General features: G+C 36.4%; 1 protein-coding gene across 12 annotated transcripts in view; it reads left to right on the top strand.

Annotated features, from left to right (window-relative positions):
• The window catches only part of TCF12 (transcription factor 12), a 393,332-nt gene that overhangs the window by 364,634 nt on the left and 8,822 nt on the right, over nucleotides 1-19,876 (top strand). For 9 of the 12 annotated variants that reach the window (NM_001077885.1, XM_024997387.2, XM_024997388.2 and 6 more), the window contains 4 exon segments: nucleotides 309-515; nucleotides 9,560-9,674; nucleotides 10,729-10,891; nucleotides 15,719-15,951. In NM_001077885.1, the coding sequence (NP_001071353.1) occupies nucleotides 309-515; nucleotides 9,560-9,674; nucleotides 10,729-10,891; nucleotides 15,719-15,951 (718 nt within the window). 12 annotated transcript variants of the gene reach the window in all.

Below are 19,876 nucleotides of genomic sequence, written 5' to 3'. Positions count from 1 at the left end.
AATTGAATGCCAGATACTGTAGAGTAGCCTTCAGCTTTTGTAGATGCTAAAAGAAATAACCTCATGCTAGACTGATAAATAGATTTTAAGAAGCAGTGATTTGCTTCTGAAGCTTTGGTAATTTAGCATAGTTAACAAATATCCTTTCTTTGATTGTTTATTTATAATACAGGTAGTTTCTTTTGAAGCTACTTGATGTTGCATATTCACTTGCTGTCTTCTGTATATCCCAAAGTAGAAATCATAGCAATTTAATGCATGCAACAGATAAAAGCAGTAACCTCCATGTCTTCTTTCAATCCCTACAGCAATCTCGGATGGAGGATCGTTTGGACAGACTGGATGATGCTATCCATGTGCTGAGGAACCATGCCGTGGGACCTTCTACCAGTTTGCCTGCTGGTCACAGTGATATACACAGTTTATTGGGACCATCGCATAATGCACCAATCGGAAGCCTCAATTCAAACTACGGTGGATCAAGCCTTGTTACAAGCAGTCGATCTGCTTCAATGGTAAAATAGTGCTCATGCTTTTTGAAATAACCCCTGAAGCATGTTTTCCTAAATGTCTTTTGTGAAATCTTTTAGGGAGAGGGTCCTTCTTTTTATAAACAAGGTAGATTGGTTTTTAAGAATTTCTTTACTGTTTTGGACAGGGTCATTGGCTGAGCATATTTGACCTTAAAATCCTGCTATGATCATGTGCAAAAAACAGAAACTTTATACAGAGATCATATTAGCTTAAACTTGAATTTTTTTTTTTCGGATGTATAATAAATTGATGGAACATTGAAACAATGTGTAGAAAGTCTTCATAGCAAAAGCAAGAAAGCAAGACTGATTTTCACAGGTTCTGGTATTGAAAAACTGTTTAAGAAATTTGGAACCAGCCTTCAATAGAATGGAACACAATAGTATTTGTACAAGTCCAAATTTAAGTTTTTTTCCCAAAGAAAAAAATGTGAGGTAGTTTTGAGAATGGCTGTAATTTAAGTGACAATGAAAGGAAACGATTTTAGATTAACGCCTGAAGAGAATAAAATCATTCAATCCATCTTTTTAAAAGCATAGTAATTCTTTAAAGTAGGGAAAAGTAGCATTCTGCAGCCGTGCAAATCGAAAATTCTGTGTTGAATGTCTTAACTTATTTTTTATATAAATTATGTTTTAAAGTAATGAAGCTTTTTTTGAACCTGCTATTTAATTGAAACCATGTGTTTGCATGTTTATATCATGGTTCTTAAGATTCATTGCATGCTGTGAAATATTCTCCTATGAAACAGATTTCTGACTGTAAACCATGTGATCAAGGCTAACACTCAGCTATCATCGAAATAATTGGGCGCCCCAAATGCTGAAGTCTTGTGTTCTGTAAAATAGGATTGGTTCCAGATTTTTACATTCACATGTCAGGGAGCCATTTATATTCATTTTGGAGCTGCTGAAGTAAACATCAAACAAGGCTGCCTGGTTTCCTAAGAACAATGTTTTCAGCGACATGGGTGATGTTAGATGCCTGCATATCTTAACAACTGTAGATGCCTGCATATCTTAACAACTGTGTTTTTGTTTTTTAATATCAGAAGATCTTAAAATTTCAGTTCAGTTCAGTCGCTCAGTTGTGTCTGACTCTTTGCAACCCCATGAATCGCAGCACGCCAGGCCTCCCTGTCCATCACCAACTCCTGGAGTTCACTCAGACTCACGTCCATCGAGTCAGTGATGCCATCCAGTCATCTCATGCTCTGTCATCCCCTTCTCCTCCTGCCCCTAATCCCTCCCATCATCAGAGTCTTTTCCAATGAGTCAACTCTTAGCATGAGGTGGCCAAAGTACTGGAGTTTCAGCTTTAGCATCATTCCTTCCAAAGAAATCCCAGGGCTGATCTCCTTCAGAATGGACTAGTTGGATCTCCTTGCAGTCCAAGGGACTCTCAGGCTTTTTTAAAATTAACTTTTGTTGCTGTTGATAAACTAATAAATGCAAAAACATTTATAAATTACTGAATTCATATAAATTTAAGGCAGTATTTTTATCACTACTAGTGATAGTAGCAAAATAATTTTAATATTATAATAAGATAGCATTTGTTGCAAATATAAATTATTACTTTGCTGAAATACCATCTATCCTTATTCAGAAGAAGGACTTGTAAATCCTCACCTCTTAATCATTTTTAATTCTTCATTGTTAATAGCTCACTGCTCCTACTTCACTTTATCTGCTACAACATTTGATATATCTCTGCTGCTGCTGCTAAGTCGCTTCAGTCGTGTCCGACTCTGTGCGACCCCATAGACGGCAGCCCACCAGGCTCCCCCGTCCCTGGGATTCTCCAGGCAAGAACACTGGAGTGGGTTGCCATTTCCTTCTCCAATGCATGAAAGTGAAAAGTGAAAGTGAAGTCGCTCAGTCGTCTCCCTCTCTTAGCGACACCATGGACTGCAGCCTACCAGCTATATCTCTGGATCCTCTTAAATAAATGTAGAGTTTGTATGAAATGGAACTTCTGTCTTTGGGAGGTTGTTTTTATCAACTTTGGACACAAGTTGGAAAAGAAATTTTTCAAAATCCATTCTTCCAAAGCCATATAAAAACCTAGTATTTAAAAGGACTTGTAGAGGGGAAATTTGTTTCATTAGATATTGCCCTGAAACTTGTAATTAAGAAAGTAGCTTCCATTATATCCACTAGGAATATGCTGCTTGTTTCAGAGTTGCCAGAGATATTCTTTAAAAAGGAAAAAAACTGAAGGTAATATAGAAAAAATAGAGTTCTGAAACATGAGGTGAATCTGACATAGTCTGAGAAGCAGCACCAGTGCTGCAGCAACTTAGTTGCTTATTTTATCTATCAAGGTCTTCTTTCAGTTTTTATAACCTTCTTAGAGAACACAGAGCTGGGGAAAATCTGCCAGGATCTGCTATATCCAACCCATCCAGATGTAATCACTAATGAGATGGAGATGCAGATGTTTCTGCCAGGCTTACCCTCAAATATTATTAACTGACAAGATCTGACAGTGTCAAGTGAGTCAGTATTAAATTCCCATCCTTCTGAAATGAACTTTTTAGCTGTGAATACTCATTTCTCAGTTTCAGCAAAAGACCAAAGGATGGAATGAAATTAAAATCACAGTCAGCCATTGACTGTCCCAGCTAAGTGTTAGGCATATTGTTGAGGAAAATTTATCCTGGTGGCTGTTATTCATGTCTGAGGGCTTCCATCAGTACTACCAGGAGCCTTGCTTACATGCCTGACAGCTTTTTTCATGTTCTGAGAGAGTGTGTAATTTGGAGAACATATTGTTGTAACTATTGCCAGCCATCTCCAAGAGTTAATCTCCTGCCTGTATGTGTCTCACCTTCATGTATTCTAACTGTTAATGACTAAGAAATGACACAATTTTACATTCTGGAAACACTTCTTTTTTTGTCTTGCTTAACTTTCTGGTAGTTTATGTTTTTTTCCTCTGTATTAACATAAATTGTTATTTGGGGGGCTTCCCTGGTGACTCAGACGATTAAGAATCTGCCTGTAGTGCAAGAGACCTGGATTCGATCCCTGGGTCAGGAAGATCCCCTGGAGAAGGGAATGGCTTCCCACTGCAGTGTCTTGCCTGGAGAGTTCCATGGACAGAGGAGCCTGGTGGTCTACAGTCCATGGGGTCGCAAAGATACTTTTCCTCTGTGTTAACCTAAGTTAATATTTCTTAGACCCCTACAAATGGAGGTTTACATGGCCACAGTTACAAAGTAACCACAGAAATAGCAGTTTATCAGCAATTCTGTATCACCATTTAGAATCTGTAAAGTCAACTTCCCTCAATATTTAATTTTCATCATTCCATTTATTTTTCTGTAGAGAGTAGAACTAGTCTGCTAAACCTTTCTAGGAACTCCATAGAACGTGCAAATAAAATCTTTGATGTAATGGATTTTTGTTCTCCTGGGCATTTATTAGAGGTCACCATTTTAATTCCAGGTTTTGAATATGATGTTACTTTCTCTCCTAGCGTTATAGACAAGAAGAGCCAGAAACTTTTTCTGTAAAAGGTCAGATAGTAAATATTTTCAGCTTTGCAGGGTATATGCTCTGTATCACAATTACTTAACTCTGATTCAGTAACATGAAAGCACCCATAGGTGTTACAAAAACAAATGGGTGTGTCTGTGCTTTGATAAAGCTTTATTTATAGAAAGGACCTCCTTTATTAGCTTAAAAAAATAAAATAAAAAACAGGACCAGATTTGGACCACAGACATACTTTGCCAGTCCCTAGTTTAGAACATAAATTAGCTTCCCAGTGTAGGAAGTGAGAATTAGCAAGGTTTTTTTTTATTTTTCTTTTTCTTGGCACCTATCGCTCTTTTCATATTTCATTTCAATCAGTAGTTTGGGAGTTTTGTGAAGTAGTTGAAATATTTAAGGTGAGCCAGAATTAACTGAGAGTAGAAGACGACGACTTGATGGCAGGATAAAAGTAATACAGAAAGTTCTGCTCTCAACCTTCCAAGTGCTTCCAAGATTACTAGTGATATGAATTCTACATGGGCAGGTTAACCAAATAGTCTCCTTGATCACAGAAGTAGCTTTGTTCCTGAGAACTTTTCCTGACATTATCAGTTACAAGAAAAGCACTAAGATCATCTGCAGCTTATAGTAATGATTTGTAGATAAATTTGTCTTTCATAGATGAAATAATTACTATTTTTATTACTATTTTTTTATTTCACACAAAGATAATAAGACTACTACCTGCCAAAAATATTAATAGGGCTCAATATCAGAAGACCTAACTTTGTTGTTTATTTATTTATGGCTGTGCTGGGTCTTCGTTGCTCTGCGGGCTTTTTTCATTAGTTGCGGAAAGTGGGGGCTACTCGCAGTGCGGGGGCTTCCCACTGTGTGTCTTCTCTTGTGGAGTACGGGCTCTAGGGTGTGTGGGCTTTAGTAGTTGCAGCTCTCAGGCTCCAAAGCACAGTACTTGTGGTGCACAGCCTTAGTTGCTCCACAGCATGTGGGACCTTCCTGGATCAGGAATTGAACCTGTGTCCTGCATTGGCAGGCGGATTCTTTACCACTGAGCCACCAGAGAAGCCCCCTGATTGTTGTTTCTTTTAACTGAACAAACTTGACTAGCACAAAAGGTTAGGATTAAAAGAGATTCCAACCACAGAAATAACATATTTTAGGTATCAATATACACAATAATTAAATATCCTGAAGATTATTATATCAGAAAAAAAAGCTAGTAATTGGATAATTCCTACTTCTTCTCATATAATTAGTGTAGCCTGTCTGCCCTAGTTTCAACATTTCCTCTTACTTTTGAATAGGGTTAACGTTTTCATTTACTCAATTTCTTATTCCCTTTCAGTATTTTTGACAGATTCTCCATATCCTCTTAATCCAAATATAAAATTAAGGCTTTATCAGACACTGTTATTAGCATGTGATGTATCATTTAAAACACAAAATCAGGATTTTTAGAACTACTGAAATGTGAGCACTGTACAGACTATAGTTTTGCTCTCATTTACTTAGTCTAAGAATGAGCTCTTGGAATAAACTGCTGACTGGAAAAAAGTTAATAAGTGGAAAACTGAAAAGGAATGAGACTCATTGATTTCATTTAGGCATTGCAAAGAGATTTCAGCAATATAAAGTTATCGTACATCACATCTGTTTAGGGCTGTAATATCTAAAATACCAAGGCCCAATGAGATAGCTCTGTAGCTCTTTTATCTTTAACACAAAGTACCCAGTTATTGTTCAGACCATGATTTCAACTTCAAACTAAGTTGGATTAAAAGCTTTATATTAATGGAAGCTTGATGCAAATCTTTAAAAGTTCCTTATTTATGATACCAGATGAAATTACATCCATGAGATCTTTTGATTTTGTTATAGGTCCTAAGGAAATTTAACTCTGGCATGTCTTTTTTTTTGTATTGCTTGAGTTTTTGTTGCTTAAGCTATAGTTAGAAATGTGTGTCTTGTATGAAAGCAAACAATGTTCAGTTGTAGAACTTAGAGCTACCTTACATAATGATTTTAAAATATAAATCATATCTGATTTCTAAATCCTAAAGCAATTAAACTATATTTTTCCTAGTTTTAAAAAATTTAAGATTGTTATTAAAGACTAACAAATAGAGTAATATTTTATTCAAGATTTTAAGCACTTTTTGTCACATATCAGAGTAAATTTGGAATCATTTTAGCCATATGTTTGAACAGTATTTAATTTTATTAGTAAAGATTTATATACAGTAGAAATTGTGTGTGTAGGTTTCAGCTAAACTAAAGCAGTTTGGTTTTTAACTGTACTTTACTTTTTCTAACCAATTTTTTCCTAAATGGGCATCTTAATTTTTTTTATTTTCATTAAGAACACATTATAGTGCTTTTAAAGCATTTTGATGCCATTTTTTTTAAACTCAAAATTGTTTAAATGTCAACTTTTAAGCTTGAAAATCAGACAGCTTATGTATTTACGGAAATATTATTCAAAAGGAACCATAACAAATAGAATTCTTCCAAGTTTTAGCATAAAACCCTCTTCAGGTAAAACAAAATACATACAGTACATAAAGATCCTTTAACCAGTCTGTAGATTAATAGTAAATAGTTAAATCACTAGTATTCAGTGAATGGTACAAAGTGAGCGAATTATTAGAATAGAATTCAGAATCAGAGAGGAGTTCATGCTGAGTATTTTTCAGTCTGTCCCTTAATTCACAAGACCTCTTATTCATCAACTAATTAGATTTAACATCTTTCCATTGTGGGTGTTGAAGCCATTGGCCAAATTAAATGAAAACAAGTCCCTTGTCGGATGCTCCCACAAAAATAAGGCCATACATAGATTGTAAAGGTTCAGAATGCAAGATGACGTCATTTAATGGAATGGGCCTTTTGTTCTGAAGTGGAGCTCTTCATAATAATCGAGATTTAGAGCATAGCAGGCCTAGAAGTTTTCCTTCCCCTGCTAGTCCCCCAAGAGAAGCAGCCTGTCAGCTGTATGCTAACGAGATGAACAATTAAACAAGGTCCTATCTGGCCGGCCCCACAGACTCTGAGCTCAGACAAAGAACTGTTTATACACCTGTTGCGTGTGTGGACAGAGCCATTTGAATGCGTAGCTGCAGATTAAAGGGAGGACATGGGAGCCAGGGTGAGCATTGGTTAAAGAAAACTGTAAGAACTGTGAAAGTAAAATTCTCCAGAAAATATATGAGGCCCATTTGCAAGGAGAATCAAGTTACAAACAAAAAGTTCCTGCTAACTTCATTAATATGAAAAACTCCAGACTTAAAAGTTTTTGCTAGTCTGAGACCATTTTTTAAAGGTTCAATTTTTTCAAGGTTGGTGTGAGAGAATATTTAGTTTGTAGTATTCCATAGAGACAAAGATATTTACCGGCATTTTATATCACAAAACAAATTGAGTAACCTTTCTGATTTTCCTTCAGGGAAAAGCAAAATCTCTAAGGTTTATTGTTTAGGTAATGATCCTTTGTCTGCCAATCCTTTCATCAGAAAGGAGGTGATAGAACATTTTTATTAGTTGAGATTCAGAAAATCAAAGAATTATTTATACTAATGAAGTAAAAAAAAAATAAGAATTTCACAGATATATCATCACTTACCACTCAGTGAAATTCAGTTTGTTCAATGGTATTGTCTTCTGAAGCTCTAAAATAGGTTTCACAGATAAAATACATAGTAAATATACTTATGTTTAAATTTTAAAAGCCTATTTTTAAAAATACTTGGTATGATAACTCAAAATACTATAGAAGAGCAAAATTAACACATACTACCAAAGAACATAGGAAGTTTTAAGTTCACATTGTAAATACAAACATAGAATCTTTTAGCTTTTGCTTTATCCTGCAATGACTTCCTCAGCCAGTCAAAAATTATTCTATCTTTAGAATACATTATTCTACATTATCTTTAAATACATTATCTTTAAAATAGGCTGAGGCTCCTAAGTTCCCAAAGAATTTGTAGCTACGTGTTATATCTATATCGTCTATTTTTATAAAAAGGAATTTTGAACCAACTTTCCCCTCAAATCATGAGTAGTTATAGCTAGCTTGAAAGCAACCTATGTGTTAAGAATAAACATGACTAGGATTCCCTAGAGATAGGGTATCATAAACTTTTAAAAATGATTTCCTCTCTTGAAAGTAATTTTCACAGTCTACTTCACTTGTTATTAGGTTTAGTTCTTCAGGTTTTTCTCAAGATGTTTTTATTGGGGGTGTGTTGAAGTTCAGTGTAGAAGTAAAGGTTAAGGGATAAGGAAAGATTTCCTAAGCAGTAAGGGTGCAGAAGACTACTTTGATTTCTGTGGTCCCTTCCCAGCTTTAAGATTTTATGATTCTAATGAGTGATGAATTTGTGTGGTTTAGAAAAAGGATGTAGTCAATGCTTGATCATCCAGGGGAGTAGTGACACACCTAATCTTCAAATAATTTTAAAAGTAGCTGTGGAATACATTAAATGGTTTTTGTTGTTGTTTTGTTGTTTAACCACATTAAAGGTAAGAATAAAGGCAGAGGACAGACATTTCTTCAAAAGTAAGGTGAAAGACCTGGTTTGTTCTGATCAGATTCAGTACCAGTAGCCTGCATTGCCTGAAACTTTTGTGTCTTTTGTTTGGCTCACAGGAAACCAAAGGATAAACTTGCATAGGGGTATTTATATTAGGGTAAAATCCATACAAAGTCATGAAAGAGAAAAGCTATATTAATTACTCAAGAGGGATTCAAAGCATGGTGTTTTACTGGGATTGAAGGATTTGTTGAAAAACAGTGGTTCTCATGTATAACTCCAGGCAATAAATCTATTTAATCAAAAGCTTAATCTTCTAGTTGACTCGTCTGCTATTGTTCTAATAAAAAGCTTCAGTTGTAACAGTTTTTCTAAAAATATTGCATTAGCTAAAATTACATGCCATAGCTTATCAGTTTAAGTTAACTGCGACTTGTCTAAATCTGATTAAAACTGAGAATAAAAATATATGGCAATTCTGGTTCCTGGAAATGTAGAACTTCTAAGCTATTTTAATTTTGTATTGCTTTTGCTGCTCTTTTAATTTTTTTTTAAGAAGAAATACAAATTCATGGATACTTGAACATATTTCAGTAGTATGTAGAATAGGTTTTCAGATTGACTGATACAGAATAGAGCTTATAATATACTGTGCTCTCACAAAGAGTTGGGCATGACTGAGTGACTAAGCACAGCACCGCACATAGCATATAGAGTGCTTTATCTCTGTTAGCTCATTTGCTTCTCACAGCAACCCTCTGTGGAATATAAACTTTGAAAGTTAAAATTTTTTTAAATATTTTTTAAAAATATTTTTGCTCAGAAACAGTACTACTACTATCAAGTCTTTTACAGTTCAAAACCCAGAAAAGTGACATCCAAAAACAGTTGCTAATTTAGATAAGTGATACTGTTTTCTCTATTAAACTCAGTGAAAGAATTTGAACAGTTACTGCCCCATGAACATTTTTGTTTGTTTGTTTACTTTAGGTTGGAACTCATCGAGAAGACTCTGTCAGTCTCAATGGCAATCATTCAGTCCTGTCTAGTACGGTCACTGCTTCAAGCACAGACTTGAACCATAAAACACAGGAGAATTATAGAGGTAACTGTATTGTTGGTTTTCAGCAGTAGTGCAGACAGAGGTATCATTTGGAGCTCTGTCACCTTTTTCACAGTCAAATTGACATCTGTTCATCAAAAGTCACCTTAGAATTCCAAACAATGTTACTACTGCATTAATGTCCAGGGTAGACATTTAGGGTTCAGTACTTTGATCGGTTTAGCTGATCCAATTATAGATGTTTATTGATGGATGGAACCCTGTACAAACTGTTGTTCAGTGTTTACTGGTCATCTTTTTAGCTTCTGTTCTTTTTTTCCCCCCCCTTTTTTGGCCGCACAGCAAGGCATGCAGGATCTTAGTTCCCTAACCTGGGATTGAACCCACACCCCCTGCAGTGGAGGCACGGAGTCTTAACCTCTGCATCGCCAGGAAGGACCCTGTCCTGTCTCTTTTTAAATCACTTCCCCTCATGGATGAGTCTTCATGGTCCCTAGAGGCAGTGAGAAAGATATTTCTGGCTATATTTAGAGTTCTGAATGATAATAGCTGTTGTTTAGAAGATTATAATTTAATTGGAGAGACAGATAATTCTTGTAAAAAGCAAACTGTGGCCAATGTTATAGTAGACCTTATAAATAAGTACAAATATATAGGTAATAAAAGACCATCAAAGTAAAGTTTTCCCAATTATATTTAACCATGATACCTGTTTTATTGTGTTTGTCCAGGAAAATGTTAAAGCTTATTTCCTTTACCTTGGCAGCATCTTAAAAGTTGGTTTCTAAAATGCATCATGTTTCTCATACCTTGTTTAACTTTTAAATGGTACCTGAAAGTGAACATTGGACTCACCATCGGGGTCAACCTTGTTTGTTTGTTTGTTTTTTTAATACAGATGCTTTAGAAAGCATTTTTTTCTAAAGTTTGTGGACACGCTCTGTGCAAGTCTGAATAGCTTACCCTTTTACATCTTCAGATTTCCATCATAGCTCTAAAACAACTAAGGATATTTGCCATCAAAAGTTTTTTGCTGTCTTAATTCTAATTCACAAATGAGTCTGGACGTTTATTTTGTTCTTTGCCTCTTTGTTAGGTGGCTTGCAAAGTCAGTCTGGAACTGTTGTTCCAACAGAAATCAAGACTGAAAATAAAGAGAAAGATGAAAACCTTCATGAACCTCCTTCATCAGATGACATGAAATCAGATGATGAATCCTCCCAAAAAGATATCAAAGTTTCATCTAGAGGCAGAACAAGGTATTTGTTACCATCCAGGTCACATTTCACTCACTTGCCATGGGTGAAAAGTGTCAGCTGTGTTGTAGATACTGTGTTGGGACTTTTATGTCTGTCATCTCATTTAATCCTCACAGCATCCCTAAACAGGAGACATATGAGGCTGATTCTAAGTTTGTTTTCCATGTTTCCAACAATATTTTAGGGTCTGCATATAAAAAAGAATTACTTTTCTCCCCTCAGTGCTTATAGTCTGTACGACAGCTAGAGAACAAAATAGCTAAAGCAAGTTAAATTGTACAAGTATAGGTAGATGCAATCTGTCAATAATTATTTGAATATATTATTTTAAGTATATTATTATATATTAATATGTAATAAATTATATATTATTAAGTATATTATTTTAAGTTAGGACCTCTTCTATGATTTAAACCTGGGACTGGCAAACTATAGTCCAGGGGCCAAATCTAGTTTATTGCCTTTTTTATAAATAAAGTTTTATTGGAACACCGCCATGCACCATTCATTTACATATTGTCTGTGGCTGTTCTTATAGTGCAGTGGCAGATTTGAGTAGATCTGAGAGATGGCCCACAAAGTTGAAAATATTTACTGCCTGGCTCTTTATAAAAGAAATTTGTAAATTCATGTTTTAAACAAAAATTTGAAAAGAGTATGGAAAAGGAAGTACTCCACATGCACTGTTGTTAGGCAAGGAGTTCTAGAAACTGGACTTGACTACTTTGAAATATGGATATTGAACACATAATGAGATTAGTTTCAAATGATTTCTAAATTCTTCCATCAGATTTTTCTTTTAGTTCTACATGAAAAGAGAGAATTTATTTGTGATAAATCCTCCTCCTAGGCCTTTTTTTTTTTTCCTGCTGGTGGCTCAGTGGTAGAGAATCCACCTGCCAATGCAGGAGACTATTCCCTGCAGGAGGAAATGGCTACCCACTCCAGTATTCTTGCCTGGGAAATCCCATGGACAGAAGAACCTAATAGGCTACAGTCTATGGGGTCACAAAAGAATCGGACACAGCTGAGCACTCATGCACGTGGTACATTCTGTTTCTTGATATATATTTATTTATCAGTAGTAAGTATATATCACATATATTTATATTTAAAACATTGTTCTTTGGGACTTCCCTCTTGGTTCAGTGGTTAAGAATCTGCCTTCCAGTACAGGGGATATGGGTTTGATCTCTGGTTGGGAAACTAAGATCCCATATGGTGCGACTAAGGCCTAACACAGCCAAATAAATAAAAAAAAATTTTAATTGTTCTTTGTGTGAAAGTATGGTACAAAGGAAATTTCAATAAGTATGCCAGGTTAACTAAAAGAACCAGCGTAGGGCTTCCCTAGTGGCTTAGCCATAAAGAATCCACCTGTCAATGCCGGAAACATGGGTTCGATGCCTGATCTGGGAAGATCCCACATGCTGTGGAACAACTAAGCCCATGTGCCAAGAAAAGCCACTACAATGAGAAGCCCGTGTACTGCAACTAGAGTAGCCTTTGCTTCCCACAGCTGTAGAAAAGCCTGCTCAGCAACAAAGACCCAGCACAGCCAAAAAAAAATTTTTTAATTAATTAAAAAATAAAAACAAAAAACCAGCATGGTCCTTTCTGTCATTCATATATTTAAAAGTTGTCTTTTTATATTTAATAGTCTCACTATTTTCAATACTTTAACATTTCTCTTGGGAAAATTAAATCTTACAACCTAATACTACCTATTTTTTAAAATAATTCTATCATTTTAATATGCATTGTATTCAGTTGTGCAAGGGCAGGAAGAAGACAAAACTGGCTCAGGGAATCCCAAGGCCACTCCTTTGAGGCATCTTAATTCTTTCAGCTTCATGATTCAAACAGAACTTTAGGAGAATAATTTACACCTCTCCTCATCATTCATCCTTTTATCATACAGGTCAGCAAACTTCCTGTGTGAAGGGCCAGATAGTAAATATTCTAGTCTTTATGGGTCATGCAGGTCTGTTGCAACTATTGAACATTGCCATTGTTGCATGGAAGCAGCCAAATACATAACAGATCTTCCAATAAAATTTTATTTACAAAAACAGGTAGCTGGCTCTCGGGCCAGTTTGCTGAGCTCTGTTATAGGTCATCAGAAACTGAGAATGCAGTATAATGGGTTAGCAAGAACTATACTTGATAGTTAATAATAGTAAATTTAAAACATGGCTTTGGACAAAATAAGGCTAACCTGGACTTGAATCATGGCTTCACTACATTTTGTCAAATGACCATGGCAGGTTAGTAAAATTTGCTGAGGTTTGGTTCCATCTTAAAGGAAATTTTCTATTTAGGATTCTTGTGGGAATAAACTGAAAATTATGCATATAAAGCTCTTTTCATACTGTCTCCCATGCTGTAAATATCAGTAAAGGTACTACAATAATTTATGGTGATGATAATTTTATATACGTGTTCTTGGTTTTCTTCCACGAAGCACTACCTGGGTTCTTTTCTCCACTCTACAACCAATTAGCAGTGTAACCCTAGGGAGGTCACTGATGTTGTAGTGGTTCTCAACCCTGCACCGCAGACCTGTAAAACATTTTAGAAATGCAGGTGCATTTCTCACCCAAGCTCACTGCCCAAGCATCCCCAGCAGTGGGGCCTTTGAAGACTAGAAGAACTCCTAAAGATGCTGATGAGTGGCCACATTTGGAAACCTCTGGGCTAGATAATCTGGAAAGGTTCCTTTGAAGTCAACGAGCTAGTGATTCTCTATTATCAAAAGAATACTTTTACGTATTTCTTGACAATTAGGAGTAAAAATCTGTTGTCTACTTGTTCTTTATTAAAGTACTCAAGGTATTAGAGAAGAGGTAGAACATCGATTCTTTGTGCACAGATTTTCCAGATTCTAAGAGACTCTACCCAGTAATTTACTGAAATGTTGAATATAAATAGAATTTTCTAGAAGTTATTCCAAAGCATTTTTCTCGCTATTTTTCCAATTAGTCCATTTTCATTACAGAAATTTGAAAATTATAGAAAAGCACACCAAGAAAACACAAAAAAACACTTGAATTAACTGTTGTTTACTTTTCAAGGAATATCTTTTTTCCATAAATACAGTTTAAATTGGAAATAAACTGGATATAAGTTTTATAATTTCAGCTTTTTAAATTTAATAATGTATTTTTAACCTTTTCATCTATCCATGAGTATTTTCTGCAACATCTTTTTTTCTTTTGTTTTTTTTGCTTTTAGGCAGCTTTATTGAGGTTTAATTCAAAATATAGTAAAATATATCAATTTTAAGTGCACAATTTTTGTCCTTTGGCAAATGTATATGGTGATATACATAGAAATCATAGATATTAATATATACATAGATATACATAGATATTAATAATGTAGAATATTTCTACCAGCATAGAAAGTTTCCTCATACCCATACTCATACCCATTTATAATCAGTCATCTTCTGTCATCCTCTGGCAGACATTGATCTGCTTTCCCTTACGTTAGTTTTGTGTTTTCTAGAAGCTCCTATAAATGGAATCATACAGTGCATATAGTCTTTTGCTGCAGAATCTTCAGCTTTCTTTTTAGAGGCTGTATCAATTCAGTTCAGTTCAGTCGCTCAGACGTGTCTGACTCTTTGCAACCCCATGAACCCTGCACGCCAGGCCTCCCTGTCCATCACCAGCTCCTGGCGTTTACCCAGACCCATGTCCATTGAGTCGGTGATGCCATCCAACCATCTCATCTTCTGTCGTCCCCTTCTCCTCCTGCCCTCAATCTTTCCCAGCATCAGGGTCTTTTCAAATGAGTCAGCTCTTCACATCAGGTGGCCAAATACTGGAGTTTCAGCTTCAACATCAGTCCTTCCAATGAACACCCAGGACTGATCTCATTTAGGATGGACTGGCTGAATCTCCTTGCAGTCCAGCGGACTCTCAAGAGTCTTCTCCAACACCACAGTTCAAAAGCATCAATTCTTTGGCGCTCAGCTTTCTTTATAGTCCAACTCTCATATCCATACATGACTACTGGAAAAACCATAGCCTTGACTAGACAGACCTTTGTTGACAAAGTAATGTCTCTGCTTTTTAATATGCTGTCTAGGTTGGTCATAACTTTCCTTTCAAGGAATAAGCAAACAACCTTCCATGGTTGTTCCAGTTCAACCATGTTTTAAAATCATCACCATTGATGGTAATATTTTTTTCTGGAACAAAATTAGTAATTTTCTGAGATACTTCTTTCATGCCGTATCTTAAGCTTTTCTTCCTCCTCCTCAGTGGACTGGGGAGAAGAACATAAGAACATAAACATAAGAACATAAACTATAACACATTACTATAATAGGACAGTGTTTCTAAGTGACATTAATGTAATATGAATCTTGTTAAAAGGAAGCTTCTGATTCAGTAGGTTTTCAGTAGAACCTGAGATGTTATATTTTTAACAGTAATGCAACACTGTTTTTACAGTGAAGTAAAAAGTAAAGTTTTTAAACAATAATGCTGATGCTGCTAATCATATTCGGAAAAGCAGGGTGCTATAATATGTGGTCATTCAAATTATATTTATGAAGTGTTTCACTAGTTTGAAGTCTTTATGCAGTAATGTACAGTGGAAATGCATTTAAATGTATGTGTGGTATAATTTCAACTATATAGCTATATATTTACATCAAGGAAAGATTGAAAATTAATACACATTATTTAAGTGTAGCTGTTACCGTTTGATAAAATGTATAGGTCATTTTAATTTTTATACTTCATAATTTTGTGCAATTAGCATATCTTACTTTATAGGGAACCTAATGGACATTGTTGTTACTTTCATTTCCAGCAGTACTAATGAAGATGAGGATTTGAACCCAGAACAGAAGATAGAAAGGGAGAAAGAAAGGCGGATGGCCAACAATGCCAGAGAACGCTTGCGTGTACGAGATATTAATGAGGCATTCAAGGAGCTTGGTCGAATGTGTCAGCTTCATTTAAAGAGTGAAAAACCCCAAACAAAACTCCTTATTCTTCATCAGGCCGTGGCAGTCATCCTTAGTCTAGAACAGCAAGTCAGAGGTAAGTAGGTACAGCAGAGACATGAACTGTTCTGCTTCTGGTGGGCAGACATTTGTGTGTCCGTTCACTCTTCCACTTGGGCAAGTTATTTATGTGCTCTCCTAGTACTCCTGCCACCGCATCATCTAGATCAGGTTTTCCCTGGTTCTCTCACCTATATGTCTCACTATGTTGGTCAGTATCTGTAGGTTCAGTGCTTCCCACAAACCAGTAGAGAGCAAAGCTATGAAACAATGCAGTGAACAGCCAGCCTGCTGCTCAGCATTAGTGTCTTGTGCCTCTTTGTTCTTATTGACTCTGGAATCCCATGCTCTTGAATTTACCTGCCTACACTTGTCCTTCTCCCTGCTGCTTCCTGTCTTCCCTACTTTTCTTTTTTTTTTTTTAATATATTTTTAATTTTATTTTATTTTTAAACTTTACACAATTGTATTAGTTTTGCCAAACATCAAAATGAATCCATCACAGGTATACACGTCCTCCCCATCCCGAACCCTCCTCCCTCCTCCCTCCCCATACCATCCCTCTGGGTCGTCCCAGTGCACCAGCCCCAAGCATCCCTACTTTTCTGTAGTCAGTTTCTTGCCTGCTTTCCCCTAGGCCATCTGTGAGGCCCTGCTGGTTAATAGGATGTTTGGTCATGGCCTCTCTTCACTTTGCTTCCTATGAATGTCCTTTGTATGCATGTCAGTAAGGTGTCAAGAGTTGCTTCATTGATCCCTCATCAGGAATGCCATGAGCTTCTTGCATGAATGTGTACTGGCATGCCTATATGTCCCTAAGGACAAAAGTGTGCTTTACACAGACTTACCCACTGTTGACTCAGACAACTCTCCCAACTGATTGACTCAGACAACTCTCCCAACTGTTATTCTGATAGAATCTTTTTGGGGGGAGGGCGGGGGGTGCGGCACACGGCATGCCTTGTAAGTTCTTAGTTCCCTAACCAGAAATTGAGCCCAGGCCATGACAGTGAAAAGTCCAGAACCCTAACTGCTAACCCACCAGGGAACTCCCTTAATGGACTCTTAAAGAAGCTTTGAAACTTTTTTTTTAACAAAGTGTTTATTGCACATCTCCTCTGTCCCAGGCAGCTATGTTCTAGACCATGGGTTATCAATTAGTACAGGCTTCCAGCCTTTGAGCAGTTCTATCATCAAGCTTGCTTTTTTGCATATACGTATATATCTTCTTATTTGAAGCTACAAATGCCTCATCCTAGGCTTCTTTGCAAAAAATTTATAGATTGTGGCATTTGGTTCCAGACCCCATCACTAACCTCCCTCCTTGAGAGCAACTTTTCTTCCTTATTTATTGGCTATTTATATGATTCTTTATTTAAAGAAAGTTGGAAAAGAAAAAAGAGTAGGAATGGACAGATGCTTGATAACTACAACAGGAACTCTCAACACTGATCATAGAAGGAATACTCTTTCTAAGGAAACCAGAGTTAGAGAATTTGAACACATTTTCAGAAAAACATACACTAGTAATTAATTCATCTATTTTTTTCCTCCAGTGTTTTTAATAAATAAGAAAGATCAATAAGTAACACTCCTACGGCTAAAACCAGATGCTTGCTCTTGTCTTAAGACTTTTGAATTATCTGTAGAGTATGGATGTTAGGGAAACCTGATCTTATGCAATCATTTGTAAGATCTGACCTTGTCTTAATTCCATGCAAGCCCCTACAGTAGAAAACCTTAGTCTGAAAGAGTATCTAATATCTCGACTTATCCAGCTGCCTGCTAACTTCCTGGTCATTGTTATGGGTACTGACTTTTTCCACACTATTCTGGAAAACTATATAAGGAGCCATTGACTGATTAGAATGAATAAAACTTAAGTACACTGAACTGTAACTTCATTAGGGACTCCTTTAATATTTATAAAAGCCTATCTTCCTCCTACCCTTAAACTGTGGACTTCAAAACCCAGAGCGCTTATTTTACAGGTTTATGTAAAAACCATGAGATCCATGTAAGACTCCTTGGAAAACACTGCTGGCTATCTTACAGAGTTTGAACCCTTCATGTAGCCCATAATGCCCGTTCCTTGTCTACAGAAGCACTTTAGAGTTTGGTGTAATTGCTTTCTTTCTCTGCACTTTATCTGCAGCAGTTTTGACTTCTTTTGGTAACATGTTCACTTTTGAAAGTCTCGTCATCGCTGCAGGAGCCCTGCCCAGTGGCCCCTCGACCCAGCAATTTCTGTAAAGATGTACATGACCTACTTTGGACATCCTCTAGGCTCTCTGAATACCTGCTTTGGTATGGGGTGGTGTTCCAAGACTACATCTATCTATGCACATCCTGTCATCCTTAGACAAGCAGTTATACCAGGAGGGCAACCAGACCTGGGTCTAAGTGCATCCTTAAAAACAGGAAGTGGCTTCCCGTCCAAGCCTCAGATTTTCCCAGAGCACGTTTTGTGCCTTGGTGCCCCATATATCAGAATCCCATCTGGTCTGTCATTGGCAGTTTAAACCTCTTCATCATCATGACCATAATTTTATCATTACTGTTTTCCTCAGCAGATTTCACATACTACCTTCAAGTTTGTCCTCACTAAAGATTAAATTAGTGGTCAAACACTTCCTCCTCAAACTCTTTCATAGGTCAGCTTGATAAACTCATTTCTCTTCTTGTGATAATTTAGGGACAATAAAACTATTAGGATTTTAGTTCCCCGGTCTCTTAGCGAATCTGAAGATGAATAAACTAGGACAGTGATTCTCAAATCTCACTGGTCTCAGAATCACCCGAGGCTTTTCCTTTTCCCAGACAAATTTCCTACCCTCAGTAGATTTAATTCAGTTGCAGTGAGATGGTCAAACATAGTAATAAGTGGTCAAAAATATTCATTGATAATACACCACTGAAATGAATAAAAATAGCATTAACCCACAAGGATAAAGGGGAGATAATAACTGGTGAGAGAGTAAAAAATATGTGTAAGATAGTAGATAGAGTAGATAACTGACTGACTTAGAAGAAATTAAGTGGAACAGAGAGGAATACCAACAAGAAGCAGATAGCCCATCCCCTGAAAGCCTCTGGACTTTAGAGGTACTAATTATTGGGAAAAAGCAGAAGTCAGGCATCAGACCCCAAAACAAAGATTCATTGGAGCTTGCTGTGTAAGGCTGGATCCCTAAGTCTCCTCTGTACTACATATTACCTCTGCCCTCTCTTCCCTTCTACCATAGAAGTCAGGGGGATTATTTTCTGTAAAAAGTGAAATCTGAAAAGACTGCAAATCTGGAACATGAAGAAGAACAGGGAATGGGTGAAGCGTGAGGCTGAACAGTGGGACCTCTAGCCCTGTATTCTGCCTTGCTTCCCTAATGCCGGCAGCAGAGTATATTAATGCTGTCCTCAAGGAAATGGGGTAATTCTTTTCCAGAAAAAATAAAATACTCTAGAGAAAAGACTTCCAGGTTTAGGAGTTCCTGAGTAATAATGACTCATTTTTAGATTACTGTAGAGTAAAGCCCACACTGGTTAATGTCTTACTTTAATGTTAAAGGACAACCAAAGATTTAAGAAAAACCAACATGAAAAAGAAAAATTGAGATCAAACCAAACCAAAGAGAAACTCAGAAGAAAACAAAAACGCATTAGGAAACTTTTTTGAAAACTAAGTATCTTCTAAGAGAAAAGGTATGCATAAAAGAGAAACCATGAAAAAGGAATATTCAGGTAATATGATAGCAGAAAAAATATAGTAGAGAAGTTAGCTGATAAAGCTGAAAAAATCTCCTAGAAAGAGATGAAAAATAGAAGAGAAGAACTAGTAAAATTAGAGAGGATTAATCTAGAAGTCTAGCATCTAACCAATAGGATTTATAGTATAAGAGCAGAAAGGAATGAAGGGGATTATCATGGTAATAATATAGAAAATTTATAAGTACTGAAGAATACAT

Source organism: Bos taurus, chromosome 10 (genome assembly GCF_002263795.3).
Source record: "Bos taurus isolate L1 Dominette 01449 registration number 42190680 breed Hereford chromosome 10, ARS-UCD2.0, whole genome shotgun sequence".
Classification (NCBI taxonomy): Eukaryota; Metazoa; Chordata; class Mammalia; order Artiodactyla; family Bovidae; genus Bos; species Bos taurus.
Note: the sequence above shows the minus strand (reverse complement) of the source record. Positions and strands in the feature narration are given on the sequence as shown.